General features: G+C 54.5%; 2 protein-coding genes across 2 annotated transcripts; both read left to right on the top strand.

The window, feature by feature from the left end:
- The first annotated feature begins 401 nt into the window (after window positions 1-401).
- Window positions 402-7024, top strand: LOC128854227 (alpha-taxilin-like). Its single transcript, XM_054085453.1, has 4 exons — window positions 402-595; window positions 1361-1514; window positions 1764-2051; window positions 6793-7024. The coding sequence occupies exons 1-4, from the start codon at window positions 402-404 to the stop codon at window positions 6964-6966; spliced, it is 810 nt and encodes a 269-aa protein (XP_053941428.1). The 3' UTR covers window positions 6967-7024.
- A 4938-nt stretch (window positions 7025-11962) lies between these two features.
- Window positions 11963-18565, top strand: DDOST (dolichyl-diphosphooligosaccharide--protein glycosyltransferase non-catalytic subunit). Its single transcript, XM_054085797.1, has 11 exons — window positions 11963-12128; window positions 13972-14082; window positions 14448-14534; window positions 15033-15136; window positions 15976-16070; window positions 16185-16278; window positions 16699-16847; window positions 17121-17268; window positions 17376-17496; window positions 17932-18038; window positions 18117-18565. Exons 1-11 carry the CDS (start codon window positions 11981-11983, stop codon window positions 18264-18266), a joined length of 1314 nt encoding a protein of 437 aa, XP_053941772.1. The 5' UTR covers window positions 11963-11980; the 3' UTR covers window positions 18267-18565.
- Window positions 18566-18631: the final 66 nt, after the last annotated feature.

The raw sequence follows: 18631 nt of genomic DNA, 5'->3' as shown, positions 1-18631 counted from the left end.
ACAAGCTGTTCCTGAGGTGAGCACGGGCCTTCCAACCCTGCTCTTGGTGGAGCTGGTACCGGTGAAGCCGTTGGTGGTGGAGCTGGTGCTAGTGAAGCTGGTGGTGTTGGTGCTCTCGGTGGAGCTGGTGCCAGTGAAGCTGGTGGTGTTGGTGCTCTCGGTGGAGCTGGTACCAGTGAAGTCGGTGGTGGTGGTGGTGTTGGTGCTCTCGGTGGAGCTGGTGCCGGTGAAGCTGGTGTTGGTGGTGGCGGAGCTGGTGCCGGTGGTTGCCCAGCCCAAACTGCTTGAGTCCTGCCACTCCTCAGAACTCGGTTCCTTGGTTCCACCAAGTCCTGCCGGCCATCTCTCCTTGCAGAGAGGTGAGTGAAGTCAGGTGGTTCAGGGCCCATTTCCACTGCACCATGAAGAGGATCTGGAAGATCCTGCGTCGGCGGAACGTGGGGGTTCGGTCTGTGCCCTGTGAGAGCACGAGTGGCCATGAACTCTGCCCAGAGGGACAAGACAAACTGCCGCCTGTGGATGCCGGCAGCACCTCGGCCCAGGAGCAGCCCCTGGTGAAGAAGCCGGACACCAACTGGCACCACACAGCCAACAGGTACCGGGGTTTGGGTGCCCCTGCGAAAGCTCCGGGCTCTGTTCCTGTCTGGGGCACAGCTTTGCACATGGGGGTGTTCCTTCTCCAGGGAGGTCCCTATGGAAAGAGGGGATAATCCCAGTTGTTAGGGTTACGATGAGCAGGACTGATGTTGTGTTTCTGTCTGTCCACGTGCAGTCCTGTAGAGTCCACGGAGCAGGAGAACAAGAGAGAAACTGCTCCAGGCCAGGCAGAGGCTGTGTCGGCATCCAGCGCTCCCTGTGGATCTGGAGCTGTTGGAGATGGGCAGCATAAACGCGCTCCCCGTGGGTCCAGGGCTTCTAGAGCTGGGAAGCATGCACGCACTCCCCATGGGTTTGGAGCTTCTGGAGTCGGGCAGCATGATCGCACACCCTGTGGGTCCGGAGCTTCTGGATTCAAGCAGTGTGAACCCACTCCCTCCTCGTCCAGATCTGCTGGAGGCAGGCTGCATGAACCCTCTCCCTCCTCATCTGGATCTCCTGGCTTTGAGCAGCGTGAGCTCACTCCATGTGTGTCCAGAGGTTCTGGCTTTGAGCAGCGTGAGCTCACTCCATGTGTGTCCAGAGGTTCTGGCTTTGAGCAGCATGAACCCAGTCCCTCCATGTATGGACCTTCTGGAGTCGGGCAACGTGAACCCAGTCCCTCCACATCTGAATCTTCTGAAGGCGGGCAGCAAGAACCCACTCACTCTATGTCCAGACCACTTGGCTTTCGGCATCGTGAGCTCATTCTGTGTACGTCCAGAGCTTCTGGCTTTGGGCAGCATGAACCCAGTCCCTCCATGTATGGACCTTCTGGAGTCGGGCAACGTGAACCCAGTCCCACCACGTCTGAATCTTCTGGAGTCGGGCAACGTGAACCCAGTCCCTCCACATCTGGACCTCCTGGGGTCAGGCAGGTTTGTACACACTAAGATTTTAAATCAGAGTCTTCCCTTGAGGATTCTCTTCCACCCCAATGTGAAATAAGACTTTTCCATGAATAATGCCAAAGGCAGAGTTCTGGAAAACTCGTTTCTACTCTGAGGTCAGGCTGGTGTCAGTCCTCTTCTGGGGATCCAAATGCTGCCCCATCTCCTGTTTTGAGCTCATTTCCTAAGATCTGACAATGTGTGTTCTTTAACTTTGAACCTTGCTCATATCTGCAGGTGAGCAAAGCTGGAAGAAGAGAAAGAAAACTGGAGAAGGAGGCGGGAGAGCTGAGAAAAGCCCTGCAGGAAAAAACAACGGCTTTAGAGAAGGCAGACGCTGAATTACATGAGGCCCAGAGGCAGATAGTGGAGCTGCGTGCTCTGCAGCTGAAGGAAGAACAGAGGAGCAAAGACACCATCAGGAAGGTTGAAAGGCTGCAGAAACAACTGTCCCAGCTCCAAAGGGAAAATCGTTCCCTCCGTGAGCAGTTGGCAGAGATGGAGAAGATCGGCAGAGAGCGAATGGTGAGTGGTGGTTTTCCATGTGAGGGGGACAGTGTAGAACATGAGTGAGGTGAGCACTGACTGAGAATGAATGCCAGGAGCCATTCCCAGGGCTGTCTGGTGCTTCTGCAGGGATGAGGTCCTTGTGTGGGAGTCCATCCCCCGGATTGGTTCTGGTTTGGTTGGAATGGCAGGCCTCGAGGAGTCCTTACAGACAGCCGGGTGTAGAGAATGCTGCAGCAAAGACCCCCTTTGTGGGGGTCTTCTGACACCAGCCAGACCCCCACAAAGGTTCAGTCTCAGTATCTCCCGAAAAGAAGATGCTGGGAACAGCATCTTCATTAAAAGGTGACATTTATTGAGTTGTCTTCACGGGCCAGCAGTGTCTGGAGATCTTCAGCTGTGCTGATGCAATCTTCTTCCAGTGGAGACTGCTTCACCCTGTGATGTCCTTATAAAACGGCTCTCATTAGATTAACGAGGAACTGAAAGGGCAAATACACATTTTTGCTTCTGACCTTTCTTTCCACACTCCTGCGATGTTGCTTCCCCAGAGAAAACTGGGAGAGCTGAACGATGCTTCCAGAAAGCAGTGTATGGCAGAAAGTTCTCGGAACTTCTGTAGACGGCACTGTGATTTCTGGAAGCAAGAAAATTCCTTCTGGCTAGACATCTTGGAGAAACCTAAGGCCATGGTAGGCGAAGTCTGTCAGCACATTCATAGATTCAAAGCCATTCTTTTGCTTCAAAAGACACGAGAGAAGAGGACATTCTGGGATCAACTACAGAAGAGCTTTGTGTGAGGAAGCTGGGAGCTACACCATCATTTCCAAAGGCTTTCCAGCCTAGAGTGTGCTTTCAGCACCTTTCTCCTCCTTCCTCCTCCTCCGCTAAGAGGGTTTCCCCCTCCCTCTGTGGAAGGCCTGGTACCTCTCGTCTGTGCACCCGGCACTGCCCAACGCAGGCGTTAGTGCAGGAGTGTGTGGGTGAGGAGGAGCGGGGCAGAGCAGGAGTTGATGGGAGCAAAAGGAAATGCAGAGAATGCCAGACATTGCAAAGGAACATCTTCACGTGCACGGGTGCTGTGTGATGTCATAGGTTTCATTTGCCTTTTGGCGAGGCGGGGCGGATGGGAGCTGGAGCAGTCTCGTCAGCAAGGGCTTGAAAGGTGCTGTTCCTGTCAGAAACCCAAGGGGCTTTTCCCTGGGTCGAACCGCAAACAGGATGGCTGATGGCGATGTCCGTGATCCAGATGCTCGACGGAGTGTCACAGCTATGTCGGACCCCTTTGCCCAAGGCAGGCTGTTTTACCCCCATGCAGATGGGGTCACAAACATCTCTGGAGCAAAAAGCTACAAACCAGGATCTGTTCAGGCTGAGCGAGTCTCTGCTGCAGTGCATGATGCCTTAAACCTCAACAGGGCCTTGTTGGTGCCAGTGTGAGCAGCAGCAAGCGCAGGAGGAAATGAGGGTGCAACAATATCTTGGTTCCATTTGCAGGTCAGCTTAGGTACCGTTTGTAGCTGTACTCCACACGGGGTTCATTTGTGGTTGTGGTCTTGGCTTTAGGGGTTTTGTCTTTGGCATCCCGTTCTCTTAGTCAGAGCTGCAGTTGGGGAGCTGCAAAGGGCTGCCTCGGAGTGCTCCTGTGCATCTGGTGGGATCTGTGTGCGTGGAAACAATGCTGCCTTCTCCTCCTCCTCCTCCATGTGGTGTTGGGGCCGATGGATCCCAGCATTCATAGGCAAAGGGCAGCAAAGGCAGGGTTGTGTGAGAAGGGTGGGCATCACCTTGTTCTTCTTGTTCCTTGAGGTTGCATCTTCTGCTTTAGACACAGGCAACCGCTCAAGCTCCCTGTGGGTCTGGAGTTACTGGAGCTGGGAAGCGTGCACTCAGTCCCTATGGGTCTGGATCTTCTGGAGTCGGGCAGTGTGAAACCACTTCCTCCTCATCTGGATCTCCTGGCGTTGGGCAGCGTGAACTCACGCCGTATGTGTCAAGAGCTTCTGTCTGCTGGCAGCACGAACCCAGTCCCTCCACATCTGGATCTTCTGGAGTCAGGCAGCGTGAAAACACTTCCTCCTCATCTGGATCTCCTGGCGTTGGGCAGCGTGAACTAACGCCATATGTGTCAAGAGCTTCTGTCTGCTGGCAGCACGAACCCAGTCCCTCCACATCTGGATCTTCTGGAGTCAGGCAGCGTGAAACCACTTCCTCCTCATCTGGATCTCCTGGCATTGGGCAGCGTGAACTCACGCCATGTGTGTCGAGAGCTTCTGGCTGCTGGCAGCACAAACCCAGTCCCTCCACATCTGGATCTTCTGGAGTCAGGCAGCGTGAACCCACTTCCTCCTCATCTGGATCTCCTGGCATTGGGCAGCGTGAACTCACGCCATGTGTGTCGAGAGCTTCTGGCTGCTGGCAGCACAAACCCAGTCCCTCCACATCTGGATCTTCTGGAGTCAGGCAGCGTGAACCCACTTCCTCCTCATCTGGATCTCCTGGCATTGGGCAGCGTGAACTCACGCCATGTGTGTCGAGAGCTTCTGGCTGCTGGCAGCACAAAACCAGTCCCTCCACATCTGGATCTTCTGGAGTCAGGCAGCGTGAACCCACTTCTTCCTCATCTGGATCTCCTGGCGTTGGGCAGAGTGAACTCACGCCATGTGTGTCGAGAGCTTCTGGCTGCTGGCAGCACAAAACCAGTCCCTCCACATCTGGATCTTCTGGAGTCGGGCAGCGTGAACCCACTTCTTCCTCATCTGGATCTCCTGGCGTTGGGCAGTATGAACTCACGCCGTATGTGTCGAGAGCTTCTGGCTGCTGGCAGCATGAACCCAGTCCCTCCACATCTGGATCTTCTGGAGTCAGGCAGCATGAACCCACTTCTTCCTCATCTGGATCTCCTGGCGTTGGGCAGTATGAACTCACGCCGTATGTGTCGAGAGCTTCTGGCTGCTGGCAGCACAAAACCAGTCCCTCCACATCTGGATCTTCTGGAGTCGGGCAACATGAACCCAATCCCTCCACATCTGGACCTCCTGGGGTCAGGCAGGTTTGTACACGCTAAGATTTTAAATCAGAGTCATCCCTTGACGTAAGATGGTGAAATAAGACTTTTCCATGAATAATGCCAAAGGCAGAGTTCTGGAGAACTCATTTCTACTCTGAGGTCAGGCTGGTGCCATTCCTCTTCTGGGGATCCAAAATGCTGCCCCATCTCCTGTTTTGAGCTCATTTCCTAAGATCTGACAATGTGTGTTCTTTAACTTTGAATAGGCAAAAGGTGTCAGAGGCTGGACACCAGTGGCAGGGTTGGCTTCATCTTCCCTCGTCAGCGCTGGGAGTCACGGACCATCGGAACGTCTCAAGGTACAAATGTTGCTGAGAGAACGCGACCAAGGCCTCAATGCATGTGAACACCCATCTGAGGGGCTGGAGACCAACCCGAGCTCATATCTGCAGGTGAGCAAAGCTGGAAGAAGTGAAAGGAAACCGGAAAAGGAGGTGGAAGAGCTGAGAAAAGCCCTGCAGGAAAAAACAACAGCGTTAGAGAAGGCAGACGCTGAATTACATGAGGCCCAGAGGCAGATAGTGGAGCTGCGTGCTCTGCAGCTGAAGGAAGAACAGAGGAGCAAAGACACCATCAGGAGGGCTAAAAGGCTGCAGGAACAACTGTCCCAGCTCCAAAGGGAAAATCGTTCCCTCCGTGAGCAGTTGGCAGAGATGGAGGAGATCGGCAAAGAGCTAATGGTGAGTGGTGGTTTTCCATGTGAGGGGGACAGTGTAGAACATGAGTGAGGTGAGCACTGACTGAGAATGAATGCCAGGAGCCATTCCCAGGGCTGTCTGGTGCTTCTGCAGGGATGAGGTCCTTGTGTGGGAGTCCATCCCCTGGATTGGTTCTGGTTTGGTTGGAATGGCAGGCCTCGAGGAGTCCTTACAGACAGTCGGGTGTAGAGAATGCTGCAGCATGCACTGGTTTTCCTGCGTGCAGCAGCAGAACAGCGTGAAGGCTGATGCCCAGAGGGGCTCTAGAAGCCGCTGATCCTGGGGAAGGGGCTGCCGTCCAACTCTGGCACTTGCAGTGGCATCCGGTGACACTTTAGCCTTGCCTTAAGACACCAGCCAGACCCCACAAAGGTTCAGTCTCAGTATCTCCTGAGAAGAAAACGCTGGGCAATAGCATCTTCATTAAAAGGTGACATTTCTTGGGTTGTCTTCACGGGCCGGCAGTGTCTGGAGATCTTCAGCTGTGCCGATGCAATCTTCTTCAGTGGAGATTGCTTCACCTGTGATGTCCTTATAAAATGGATCTCATTAGATTAACGAGGAACTGGAAGGGCAAATACAGATTTTTGCTTCTGACTTTTCTTTCCACACTCCTGTGATGTTGCTTCCCCAGAGACAACTGGAACAGCTGCAGGGAGAGTTGTATGATGCTTCCATGAAGCAGCGTGCGGCAGAAAGTTCTTGCAACTTCTCTAGACAGCTCTGTGATTTCTGGAAGCAGAATAACTTCTTCTGGCTAGACATCTTGGAGAAAACTAAGGCGCTGGTAGGCAAAGTCTGTCAGGACATTCATATTTTCGAAGCTGTTCTTTTCCTCCCTGCCTCCTGTCCTGTCGCCTTGAAAACTCAGCTGGCACTTCTGCTTTAGAACCAGGCACTGCTCAAGCTTTGCTAGAAGAGACAACCAGCACTGACACTGCGTGGAGGAAACGCAGGAGGAGCAAATGAGAGACTGCAATCAAAATTGCAGAGAGCGGTCAGCGTCACTTACTGGAGGCAAACAGCATCACCAGTGCTGCCCAACCTTCATCTTCCTCGCACCCGCACCTGGGAGAAGAAGCACAGCAGCGCCGCCTTGCAGACTTTGTCCCTCCAAAATCAGCTCAAATGGAATGAGAAAAACATACCGTGGAAATTTTTATGAGGGACTTGTGGGAGCGGTGTTGACATTTTTAGTAAGGTATAAATATGAGCTTGTAACAATAAACCAGGTCTTAGCTTGAAACGAAAGCTGAGTCCGTGTATGTTTGTACGCCACGGATGGCGCCCGATTTTGGGTCCAAACAGAGGTGTGGGAGGAGCGCGGTCCATGGCGAGCATCGGCAGAATGGCTGGAGGGGCTGAAACGAAGCCCAGGGTGCACGCGCAGACACCTGCCTGCTGGACGGAAGGTGAGCTGCCGATAAGGGGATGGGGAACACCATAACCCAGGAACAGAAAGATGGAATAGATTTGTTTAAATGTATTTTAAAGAAAGAAAACCAAACGCTAGAAACGAATGACCTTAAAGCACTTTTGGCATGGGCTTGGGATTAGAAGCCTTCTTTTGACATTTGCTTGGCATTCGAGCAAGAAACATGGGATAAGATCGGAGTTAGATGATGGGATGGAGCGACTCGGTCGGACCAAATGGCCAGTGCACTGCTCGGTCCCTGCCGAGCGAATTCTGAAGTGCTAAAGGCACACATTGGCTCCAGAGAGTACAGCGAGGATTCAGACCCGAGGGCAGGACTGTCAGCAACTGCCGCCACCCCCTTCAATTTGGGTCTGACATACCCCGAGAAGGAGCCCAATTTCTTACCAGCCTGTCCCTCGGAAAGATGAGCGCAGGGAGGGAGCGCAGCAATGGGGGCACCCTGAACGGTTACAAGCTTTTCCTGCCACATGGGTTTTAATAACTCAGCCTGAAATGTTAACTATGTTAATTGAAAAGGGTCACAACCGTTTCTTGGAATTGGATGGGATGGATCCCTTTACCATCTATGTTCCAACAACTCAACAGCAAGCAGACTGGCTTTTGCAACATTCTTTATCTATACAAATTGCATTAGTAGACTTTAAAGGACAAATCAGCATTCCTTATTCTCCGAGTCCCCTTTGAGTCTCTTTGAGACTCACTCGAATAAGGAGTTCCCGTGACTAACCTTACTAACCCTACCCACTTCGTGACGCTGTAGGTCAACCCAGTGCATATGTACAATACAGCACAATAAATACGTGTGGGCTTTGGCGCTTGGAGAGAATATTCCCCCTGCGCGCCGTGCACAGCCACACACCTGCACCCCCCTCTGCCTTTGGTGTCCTCAGTTCCACAGGTCAGCAGCTCCCCCCGTTTTCTCAGCCGGGTGGCTGTGATCTCCCCTGAAGGAGCGGCTGCTGTTCCCTTTGGGAAAGAGGCGGCAGATTTCTTTTCTCGAGGGGGGGGGGGTGGGGGGGGTGGTGTTTCTCCGGGCGCTGCCGCTTTTTTTTGCCAAGCAATGCAGGTTCCAGAGGGGCAGGACAGGCATTAAAGACCGGGAAACCACTTTAAGCCCGATCCCAGGTATCCTGCTTCCAAAGGCCATTTCCTCCCCCTCAGCAAAGTCCGCAGCAGAGCTTTCACACCTCTCCCCTTCAGCGGCACAGTCCCCTGAGGCAGCGCCGCCTCAGGCACCTGCTCGGCGCTCCCCTCCCCTCTCAGACCTTCCGCTACACTGCGCCGCAAAAACCGGTAACGGAATCACAGAATCACAGAATCACAAGGTTGGAAAGGACCCATTGGATCATCGAGTCCAACCATTCCTAACACTCCCTAAACCATGTCCCTAAGCACTTCATCCACCCGTTCCTTAAACACCTCCAGGGAAGGCGACTCGACCCCCTCCCTGGGCAGCTGTTCCAGTGCTCGATGACTCTTTCCGTGAAGAATTTTTTTCTGATATCCAACCTGAACCTCCCCTGACGGAGCTTCAGGCCATTCCCCCTTGTCCTGTCCTCTGTCACTTGGGAGAAGAGCCCAGCTCCCTCCTCTCCACAACCTCCTTTCAGGCAGTTGTAGAGAGCAATAAGGTCTCCCCTCAGCCTCCTCTTCTCCAGGCTAAACACCCCCAGCTCCCTCAGCCGCTCCTCGTCAGACGTTCTCCAGCCCCTCACCAGCTTCGTTGCTCTTCTCTGGACACACTCCAGAGCCTCAACATCCTTCTTGTGGTGAGGGGCCCAGAACTGAACACAGTATTCGAGGTGCGGTCTCACCAGTGCCGAGTACAGAGGGAGAATCACCTCCCTGGACCTGCTGGTCACACCATTTCTGATCCAAGCCAAGATGCTGTTGGCCTTCTTGGCCCCCTGGGCACACTGCTGGCTCATGTTCAGTCGCTGTCAACCATTACCCCCAGGTCCTTCTCCTCCGTGCAGCTCTCCAGCCACTCTTCCCCCAGTCTGTAGCGCTGCATAGGGTTGTTGTGCCCCGAGTGCAGGACCCGGCATTTGGCCTTGTTGAACCTCATCCCATTGGTCTCAGCCCAGCAGTCCAACCTGTTCAGATCCCTTTGCAGAGCCTCCCTACCCTCCAGCAGCCCTGACAGTGGGAAATTCAGCTCTCGGATCCCAAACCCCACCGGATTGAAAAGCTGATCCCTTGTGCAGCACCGTGGTGATGGCAGGGGATGTGACTCCCTCTGCCGCCCCGCACAACCCATTGCCCATCTTCCACCAGGTCCCATCATCCCACGCCACAGCCGCCTGCCCGGGAGAAATTGGCACCGTGAACAGTTTTCTGGGGGAAAATCAATATAAAAGCAATTTAGGAGAATTTTAGCCACACTTGGGAATCAGTGAGGTGAGGCAGAATCAGAAGAGCCTCAAAGAAATCGATATGCATGCGCAGTCCTGGGTCTGCAGGGCAGGAACTTACTTTATATCCGTGCTTAGGGGATCAAAGGAATATCCCAGCTATTCCAGCAATGTCAGGAGCTCCGCAGAGCTCCTTAACACTGATGCAACACCACCAGGAAAGGGAACTTCAGGCCCATTCAAAGACTCAGAACTTGAGAGAAACACAAGAAATCCTTCATTAAAAGAGGTGTGGAATCATCTTTCCCCAGAAATCCCACCCTTATTCATAATTGGGAAATAGAAACCCTCTCAGGCGCCGAGGCTTTTGTGTCTCATCCCATTCCTCCCGCGAGTTCCTGTGCTTGCATCCACCCTCGTCGTCTCTCCTTGAAATTCCTAGGTTTATGCCCAAGCTGCCGGCTGCCGAGACGAAAATCAAGGATCTTGCAGTTGGAGTTTGAGCTGCAAAAGATCCAATTACGGGGGCACCAAGCGGTGCCTGGAGCGAGAGCTGATGCTCTCCCGGCACCTGCTGGGAACGGCGCAGTCGCTCATGTGCCGGCACTGCAACTACAGCGACCTGGAGAAGATCAGGAGCGACTCCACCTGCCCACCGTGCCCTGGTCCTTCTGCCTCCAAGCCCTCTCCTTGGCCCCATCGGAGGCCGCTGCCAAGCGCGAGAGGGGCAAAAACCCCACGCTGACCGCGAGGTGTCTGCTAATGCAGGAAGACACCAAATCGCAGTGGTTCTGCACAAAAACCCCTCTCGCTCTACAGGGGGATGAGGGACAAAGGGGAGCGCCCTGCGCCCCCCAACCCCACTGCAATAAACCAGCCGGGCACCACCCTGTGAGGTCTTTCACGGGGAGGAGGATGGGAACGGGAGCCTGATGGGAGTGGGTGGGAACGGGAGCTTGAGCTGGGTGGGAATGGGAGAAGGAATGGGAGAAGGAATGGGACGGGAGTGGGAATGGGAGCGGGATGGGAATGGGAGCCTGAGTGGGAGTGGAAGTGGGAGTGGGGTGGGAACAGGAGCTTGAGCTGGGTGGGAATGGGAGAAGGAATGGGAGAAGGAATGGGAGAAGGAATGGGAGAAGGAATGGGAGTGGAAGTGGGAGTGGGGTAGGAACAGGAGCTTGAGCTGGGTGGGAATGGGAGAAGGAATGGGAGAAGGAATGGGACGGGAGTGGGAATGGGAGAAGGAATGGGACGGGAGTGGGAGTGGGGTGGGAACAGGAGCTTGAGCTGGGTTGGAATGGGAGAAGGAATGGGAGAAGGAATGGCAATGGGAGCAGGATGGGAACGGGAGCTTGAGTGGGAGTGGGAGTGGAAGTGGGATGGGAACAGGAGCTTGAGCTGGGTGGGAATGGGAGAAGGAATGGGAGAAGGAATGGGACGGGAGTGGGAATGGGAACAGGATGGGAACGGGAGTTTGAGCTGCGTGGGAATGGGAGCAGGAAAAAGAGCAGCATGGGACAAGGGTGGAAACGGGAGCAGGGTCGGGACAAGAGCGGGAAGGGAATAGGAGTGGGATAGGAACAGCAGCAGTACTGGGATCAGGAAGAGGGTGTGAGTGAGGTGGGAATGGGAACGGGGTGGAAACAGGAGCAGAGTGGGAACAAAAGTGAATGGGAAGGAGAATGAGAGCAGGTCCGGGACAGACACAGCCCCTCTGCTCTGAGGAGAGGCTGAGAGGGTTGGGGCTGTTCATCCTGGAGAAGAGAAAGCTCTGGGGAGACCTTAGAGCAGCTTCCAGTGCTGAAAGGGGCTCCAGGAAAGCTGGGGAGGGGCTCTGGATCAGGGAGTGCAGGGAGAGGATGGGGGGAACGGCTTTAAATTGGAACGGGGAAGATTTAGATTGGACATTAGGAAGAAACGATGAAGAGGGTGGGGGGTGCTGTGCAGAGAAGCCGTGGCTGATCCCGAGCGATCCATTCCCGGGGCAGGGGTGGAACTGGAGGGGCTTCACGGTCCCTTCCGAACCAAACCATCCCACGGCTGCACCGTCCCCCCCGCAGCCGCTGATTGGCCGTTGGCGCGGAGCTGTCTGCCGCTCATTGGCTGAAGGGCGCTCATTGGCTGAAGGGCGCTCATTGGCTGAAGGGCGCTCATTGGCTGAAGGGCGCTCATTGGCTGAAGGGCGCTCATTGGCTGAAGGGCGCTCATTGGCTGAAGGGCGCTCATTGGCTGAAAGGCGCTCATTGGCTGAAAGGCATTCATTGGCTGAAAGGCGCTCATTGGCTGCCGTTTCCCGTCTCTCATTGGCTGCGGCCGCTGATTGGCTGCCGCTACTCGGCTCTCATTGGCTGCGGGCGCTTCCGGGGGACTTGGCGGGGTTGGGCAAGATGGCGGCGCTGGCGCTGTTCTCGCTGCTCGCGGCGGCGGCAGCGGCGGTGGTGGCGGCGGAGGCGGAGGGGGGAGCCCGTACCCTGGTGCTGCTGGAGAACGGGAACCTGCGGGACACGCACTCGCTCTTCTTCCGCAGCCTGGCGGGTGGGGAGCGCGGCTGAGGGGGGCTTAGGGGGCGGGGGATTGGGGTCTCTGAGGGGCCCTTGAGGGGCTAAGGGGAGAGATTGGTGTCCCTGAGGGACTGGGGGGGGGATTGGGGTCCCTGAGGGGCTAAGGGGGGAGATTAGGGTCCCTGAGGGGGGGATTTGGGTTCCTGAGGGAGGAGATTGGGTTCTCTGAGGGGCTAAGGGGGGAGATTGGGGTCCCTGAGGGACTGAGGGGGGTAATTGGGGTCTCTGAGGGGCTAAGGGGGGAGATTGGGGTCCCTGAGGGAGGAGATTGGGATCTCTGAGGGGCTAAGGGGGGAGATTGGGATCCTTGAGGGACTGGGGGGGGGGGAATTGGGGTCCCCGAGGGACTAAGGGGGGGTGGGAGAGATTGGGGTCCCTGAGGAGCTGAAGGGGGAATTGTGGTCCCTGAGGGAGGAGATTGGAGTGTCTGAGGGGCTAAGGGGGGAGATTGGGCTCCCTGAGGCACTGGGGGGGTGGGATTCGTGAGGAGCTGGGGGGGAGGGTATTGGGGTCCCTGAGGGGGCCTTGAAAGGCTAAGGGGGGAGATTGAGATCCCTGAGAGGCTGGGGGGGAGATTGGGGTCCCTGAGGAGATGAGGGGGGGGATTGGAGTCTCTGAGGGACTAAGGGGGGAGATTGGGGTCCCTGAGGGACTGGGGGGGAGGAGATTGGGGTCCCTTAGGAGTCCTTGAGGGGCTAAGGGGGGAGATTGGGATCCCTGGGGGGGAATTGGGGTCCCTGAGGGGTCCTTGAGGGGCTAAGGAGGGAGATGGGGATCACTCAGGGGCTGAGAGGGGGAGACTGGGGTCTCTGAGGGCCATGATTGGGGTTCCTGAGGGGTGGATTGGGGTCCCTGAGGGGCTGAGGGGGCAAAATGGGGGTCCCTGATGGAGCTAAAGGGCGGAGATTGTGGTCCTGTATGGGGCTGAATGGGACATTTGGGTTCCAGGGGGCAATGTCAGGGTCCCTGATGGTGCTGAGGTGGGAAATCAGGGTCCCTGAGGAGCTGAAGGGTCTCCAAAAGGGCTGAAGGGGGAGATTGCGGTCCCTGATGGAGCTATAGGGCAGAGATTGGGGTCCCTAAGAGGTCTCCAAAGGGGCTGAGTGGGGAGATCATGGCCCGTGCTGGAGCTGAGGGGTTGGGGTCCCTGGTGGGGCTAAGAGGGAATATCAGGGTCCCTAAGGGGGCTGGGGAGCCCCCAGTGGGCTGAGAGAGGAGATCGCAGTCCCTAAAGGAGCTGAACGGAGAGGCTGGGGTCACTGCTGGACTGAGAGGGGTGGCTGGGGTCCCTTATGGGGCTGAGGGGGGAGATGGGAGTCCCTGATGGGGCTGAGCGTTCCCCAAAGGGGCTGAAGGGTACGTTGGGACCTCTGAAGGACTGAGGTGGGCAGATGGTGTCCCTGAGGGAAGGAGATCAAGGTCTCTGATGGGGCTAAGGGAGAACATCGTGGTCCCTGATGTGACTGAGAGGGGAATTTGGGGTCCCTGATGGGCTGAGTGGTGTGTCTGGGGCCCCTGAGGGCAGAGATCAGGGTCCCCAAAGGGGCTGAGGAGGGAGGCTGGGGTCATTGACCCCAGTCCCTGCTTGACAGACACCAATGCAGCATCCTTGCAACAGAGGTTTTCAGGGTTTGATCGCTCTTCATTTCCTGTGGGAACACTCTGGCATCAGACCCAGAAAGCCACCAAGCGTCTTTTTTCAAAATACCACTGTTTGTGGGGGAGATGAAAGCACTGGAGGTCCTGACGCTGCTGTGCTGCACCTTGTGTCGGTTTTGTCAAATGCTCAAGCTATTGGTTTTGTCTTGCGGTGGCAGACAGGGGCTTTGACCTCACCTTCCGGACAGCGGACGATGCGGGGCTGTCCCTGATAAAATACGGAGAGTTTCTGTATGACAACCTGATTATCTTCTCGCCATCCATAGAAGGTAAATACTAGAGGGGAGCACTCAGGTGTTTTGGAAGCTTGGTGGCATTTTTGGGAGGGGATTTCCAACTGCTTTGTGAATTTTAGTTAAACTTTGTGCTTTAGATACTATCCTTTGTGTCTCAGACCCGGTAACAAACTGCGGATGCTTCTGAGCCTTTCATGGTGGTTCTTTCAGCCATAATAAAAATGTTTTGGTGCTTTGCCCTGGTTTATTTCTTCTATAGTATCATTTCCAGTGGGAGATGTCCCTGCCCATGACAAGGGGCTGGAACTGGATGGGCTTTAAGGTCCCTTCTGACCCAAACCGTTCTGTGATTCAATGGTTCTGTGAAGTAGTCATGGATTTCTGGCATGTGCTTTCAGATTTTGGTGGAAACATCAATGTGGAGACCATCACGGCTTTCATCGATGGTGGTGGCAGCGTCCTCGTTGCTGCCAGCTCAGATATTGGTGAGTATGAACGCTTGTCAGAGCGAATTAAGCATGTCTTGTAATGGGCACCTGTGCTGCGTACACTCTGCAGTGACCGAATAGAGTTTATTCATCCTTCTCTGAGAATCTGCCACGAAAAGGGTGAGAAAGTAGAGTTTCTTGTTGTGAACTTCAAGGTCTGCGCTGTACGGAAATGGGTGATAAACAGCCTTTATTGCATTTTGAAAGGGAATGTAACTGGGAGAGCTGGTGATGGCCTTTGAGAGTTTGGCTCGTGGAGTGCTAAGTTATCCAACTGCTGTTCAACTTTAATTGTCTGTGAAAACAAAGATAGCTTCCAAATCATGAGAGAAGCTGTTGCTTGCCCTTAGCACAGCAAACATTGCCAGCCTGGCCCTGCAACATGTTCACCGTGATCTCTCGTGTCTCCTCCCATGGGGCAAATGCAGGACTCGGAGCTGAATTTACCCTTTTTGTTGAGTGCTGCGTAATGGAGAATCCGTGCTGTCCTTCCAGGTGACCCGCTGCGGGAGCTGGGCAGCGAGTGCGGGATCGAGTTTGATGAGGAGAGAACGGCTGTCATCGACCATCACAACTACGATATATCCGACCCTGGCCAGGTAAATGGGTTTTATGAATGGAAATTTAAGTGTCAGTGTTTAAGGATGCATCTTCTGTCGTTGTTTTCCTTCGTCAGTTCTCTACTCTCCCATGAAAGTCACCAATAAAGCAGCTTTGCAGTGTTCAGATTCACTGCTGTCAGGAGCACTGCCCTAACGCTGCACAGCTCCGCACGCTTGGAGTCTCTGCCTTCAGATCCCTCTTTCTGCGTTTCCCAGAGCTGATCTTTCAGGTTGCAGTTTCCGATTGCTGCCGTGTCTCAGGCAGCTGCAGCGCTGGTAGTGGTGGCCGTGAGCCACTCTGAAGGGTGTAGGGGGGAGTTTAGCCTGTGAGCGAAGCACATCAGATGCTGAGTGCGCTTTGGATGCAGGAAGGGAGATTCTCAATCCCAGAGAGCAACGGAGAAATGTACACATTTCTGTTGTTTTTTTTTCCCCTGATGCCATCCCATGCTTCAAAATTAGAACCTGTATTAAGGTCTGAGCTAAATATATTCAGCTAATTTTTATTTAAACTAAACCATTGCAGTAGTGTGTGGGTGTTGCCCTGGTTTAAGGTTGAAAGTTCCTAAATATGGGGGGGGGGAACATTGTAGGTATTAATGTCTTTATGAAAAGGTGCTTAACATTCCATGATGTATTGGTATTTAATGTAATTTGATTATCATTAATCAAAAAAAAGCTGGGTTTTGCTTTTTAATTGAATTGTTACATTTATCCAACCACTGCTCAGTGTTCACTGTCTGTAAAAACAAAGATAACTGTCAGATTCCAAGAAGCTATCGCTGTTAGCTCATCAAACGTCACCCGTGTTCACCCCATCTCTTGTCTCCTCGCAGCACACGCTGATAGTGGCGGACACCGAGAACCTCCTGAAGGCTCCCACCATTGTGGGGAAGGCAGCGCTGAACCCCATCCTCTTCCGAGGGGTCGGGTAAGCGCCCTGCGGTACAGGAAGGGAGGCAAGGGGCTGTGGGTGGGGGAATACAGCCAGGGGCCGTGTTCCCCACAGTCCCTTCATGCCGCTCACCACCCCTCTTCCCACAAGGATGGTGGCTGATCCCGACAACCCGCTGGTACTGGATATCCTGACGGGCTCTTCTACCTCTTACTCCTTCTTCCCCGACAAGCCCATTACCCAGGTACGCTGCATTCCTCTCCGTGTTTGGGCTGTGCTCCTACAATTGAATCCCTCAGCCTGGGGAAAAACCCTCGTGTTCAATCCCTGAGTCGGTTCTGAAATGGTCAGGCTTTTGTCTGCATTCTGACACCCCCTGGGAATCTTTGCTTTCCGCTGCTGGGAAAACACCCAGCATGAGGGAAGCTTTGGAAGAAAAGCCAGCCCAGATCAAAGCTTATCTCCTGGTTTCATTCCAGACGGAGAGGGCAGAAGCAAAATGCTGGGAATCCCACTGCTGGTTATTCTGAGCTTTCTGGCTTCTCCATGATTACGGAGTGTGCAAGCTGTAGTCGGACTGTTCCACCTGCAGCAAACCAGCGATTGACTCCCTTTAATCACTCCTAAATTGCCTCAATGCTCATCCAAACGTGTTCCTTTCCAGTACCCACACGCCGTTGGGAAGAACACCCTTCTGATTGCGGGACTACAAGCCCGGAACAACGCCCGCGTTGTTTTCAGTGGCTCCTTGGATTTCTTCAGCGATGCTTTCTTCAATTCTGCTGTGCAGAAAGCTACTCCTGGCTCCAAGAGGTGTGTAAGGCTTCCTGTCATCCCTGGAATATATAAGGAGCTCTTTGGACGCAGAAGTCCTGGGAAACAGACTGAAAATATTCCTGTCATGGGCAACAGCAGAAAGCTGGTATTGAACTGGGGGAAACACGTTCCTTCGGCCTGGAAAGCCATTCCTCCCTTAACGCTGGCTATCTTTTTGTTGCTTCCACATCCAGTAATGGTTCAGTTTTGGCATATAGTGGGCTTTTCCAGTGTGACTGCCATCCTTTCTCAGCCTTCCTCCGTCCATAGGTACACGCAGACAGGTAATTACGAGCTGGCCATTGCCTTGTCCCGCTGGGTGTTCAAGGAGGAGGGAGTGCTGCGCGTCGGAGCCGTCTCCCACCACCGCGTTGGGGAACATGCGCCTCCTAATGCCTACACCGTCACTGACCTTGTGGTACGTGGGCATGTGGGACCTGCTTTGGGAAAATGCGGACTCGGAATGGGTCAAGGGTTGTTTTCAGGCATCACTCGTTAACTTCAGGCATCGTGGGTTTGTTCCAGGAGTACAGCATTGTAATTGAAAAGCTCTCCAACGGCAAGTGGGTCCCCTTCGATGGAGACGATATCCAGCTGGAGTTTGTTCGCATTGATCCCTTTGTGCGGACCTTCCTGAAGAGGAACGGTAGGGTTCCCTGGCCTGCCTTGTGTTTTCTTGCCACTCCAGCCCCACATTCCCTCACCACTCTGGCTCTGTGTTCCCTCACCACTCCAGCCCTACAGAATCACAGAATGGTTTTGATTGGAAAGGACTTTTGAGATTGCAGAGTCCAACCCGTGTTTCTTCACCAGCCCTGCATTCCCTCACCCACCTCTCGCATTCCCTCGCTGCTACAGCCCCATGTTCCCTTGCCGGCCCCACATTCCCTTCCCTTGCCAGCCTGGTGTTCCCTCGCTGGCCCTGCATTCCCTCGCCACTCCAGCCCCACATTCACTTGTTGGCCCTGTGTTCCCTCACCCATTCCCTGTCCGGCCCCACATTCCCTCGCCACTCCAGCCCCGCATTTGGGCTGCTTTCCACAGCCTCCCACATCACCTAAACATCTCCACCATCTCTCAGGTGGCAAATACAGCGTGCAGTTCAAGCTGCCAGACGTCTATGGTGTGTTCCAGTTCAAAGTGGACTACAACCGCCTGGGCTACACCCACCTCTACTCCTCCACCCAGGTGAGCGCGGTGGGGATGAATCCCCCAGGAGGATTCCTGCTGGGGCCACCAGGCTCATGGTACCACTCTCCCATCCAGGTGTCCGTGCGTCCCCTCCAGCACACGCAGTATGAGCGTTTCATTCCCTCGGCGTATCCCTACTACGCCGGTGCCTTCTCCATGATGGTTGGGCTCTTCATGTTCAGCATCGTCTTCCTGCACATGAAGGAGAAGGAGAAATCCGACTGAGCTCCTTCTGGGAGGAAGAGCCTTTTCCCGGGTGCCAGGCGGGGATGGGCAGCTCGGGATCCTCGTTTCCAGCTGTGTAAAGACTGATGGGTGCCAGGCATGCTGGGAATTTGCGTTTGGTCATCTGATTTTCACAGGTTGGGGGATTAATAAGGAAAGAAAATGGGATTTTGGGGGGGAGTCAGTTCCCAGAGTGTCTCCGAATGTGGAGCCGTGTTGCCTCCGGTGTTGTCCTGTGAGGAGTTTGTGGTGGTTGTCCCACCTCACCATTGGGATGGATGTGATTCTGGATGAATAAAGCCTCCTTCCTTCCACCCTGGATTGAGATGAAGTGAATTTGCCACAGGAGGCTGTCGGATGCATCC

The sequence above is a fragment of the Cuculus canorus genome, chromosome 21 (assembly GCF_017976375.1).
Source record: "Cuculus canorus isolate bCucCan1 chromosome 21, bCucCan1.pri, whole genome shotgun sequence".
Classification (NCBI taxonomy): Eukaryota; Metazoa; Chordata; class Aves; order Cuculiformes; family Cuculidae; genus Cuculus; species Cuculus canorus.
Note: the sequence above shows the minus strand (reverse complement) of the source record. Positions and strands in the feature narration are given on the sequence as shown.

Coding starts and splice junctions, on each gene's coding strand:
- DDOST (XM_054085797.1), top strand. CDS start 11,981: ATGGCGGCGCTGGCGCTGTTCTCGCTGCTCGCGGCGGCGGCAGCGGCG. Junction 14,535..15,032: donor TGCTGCCAGCTCAGATATTG/GTGAGTATGAAC, acceptor CTGTCCTTCCAG/GTGACCCGCTGCGGGAGCTG. Junction 17,497..17,931: donor GACCTTCCTGAAGAGGAACG/GTAGGGTTCCCT, acceptor ACCATCTCTCAG/GTGGCAAATACAGCGTGCAG.
- LOC128854227 (XM_054085453.1), top strand. CDS start 402: ATGAAGAGGATCTGGAAGATCCTGCGTCGGCGGAACGTGGGGGTTCGG. Junction 1,515..1,763: donor GACCTCCTGGGGTCAGGCAG/GTTTGTACACAC, acceptor TCATATCTGCAG/GTGAGCAAAGCTGGAAGAAG. Junction 2,052..6,792: donor AGATCGGCAGAGAGCGAATG/GTGAGTGGTGGT, acceptor TCAAAATTGCAG/AGAGCGGTCAGCGTCACTTA.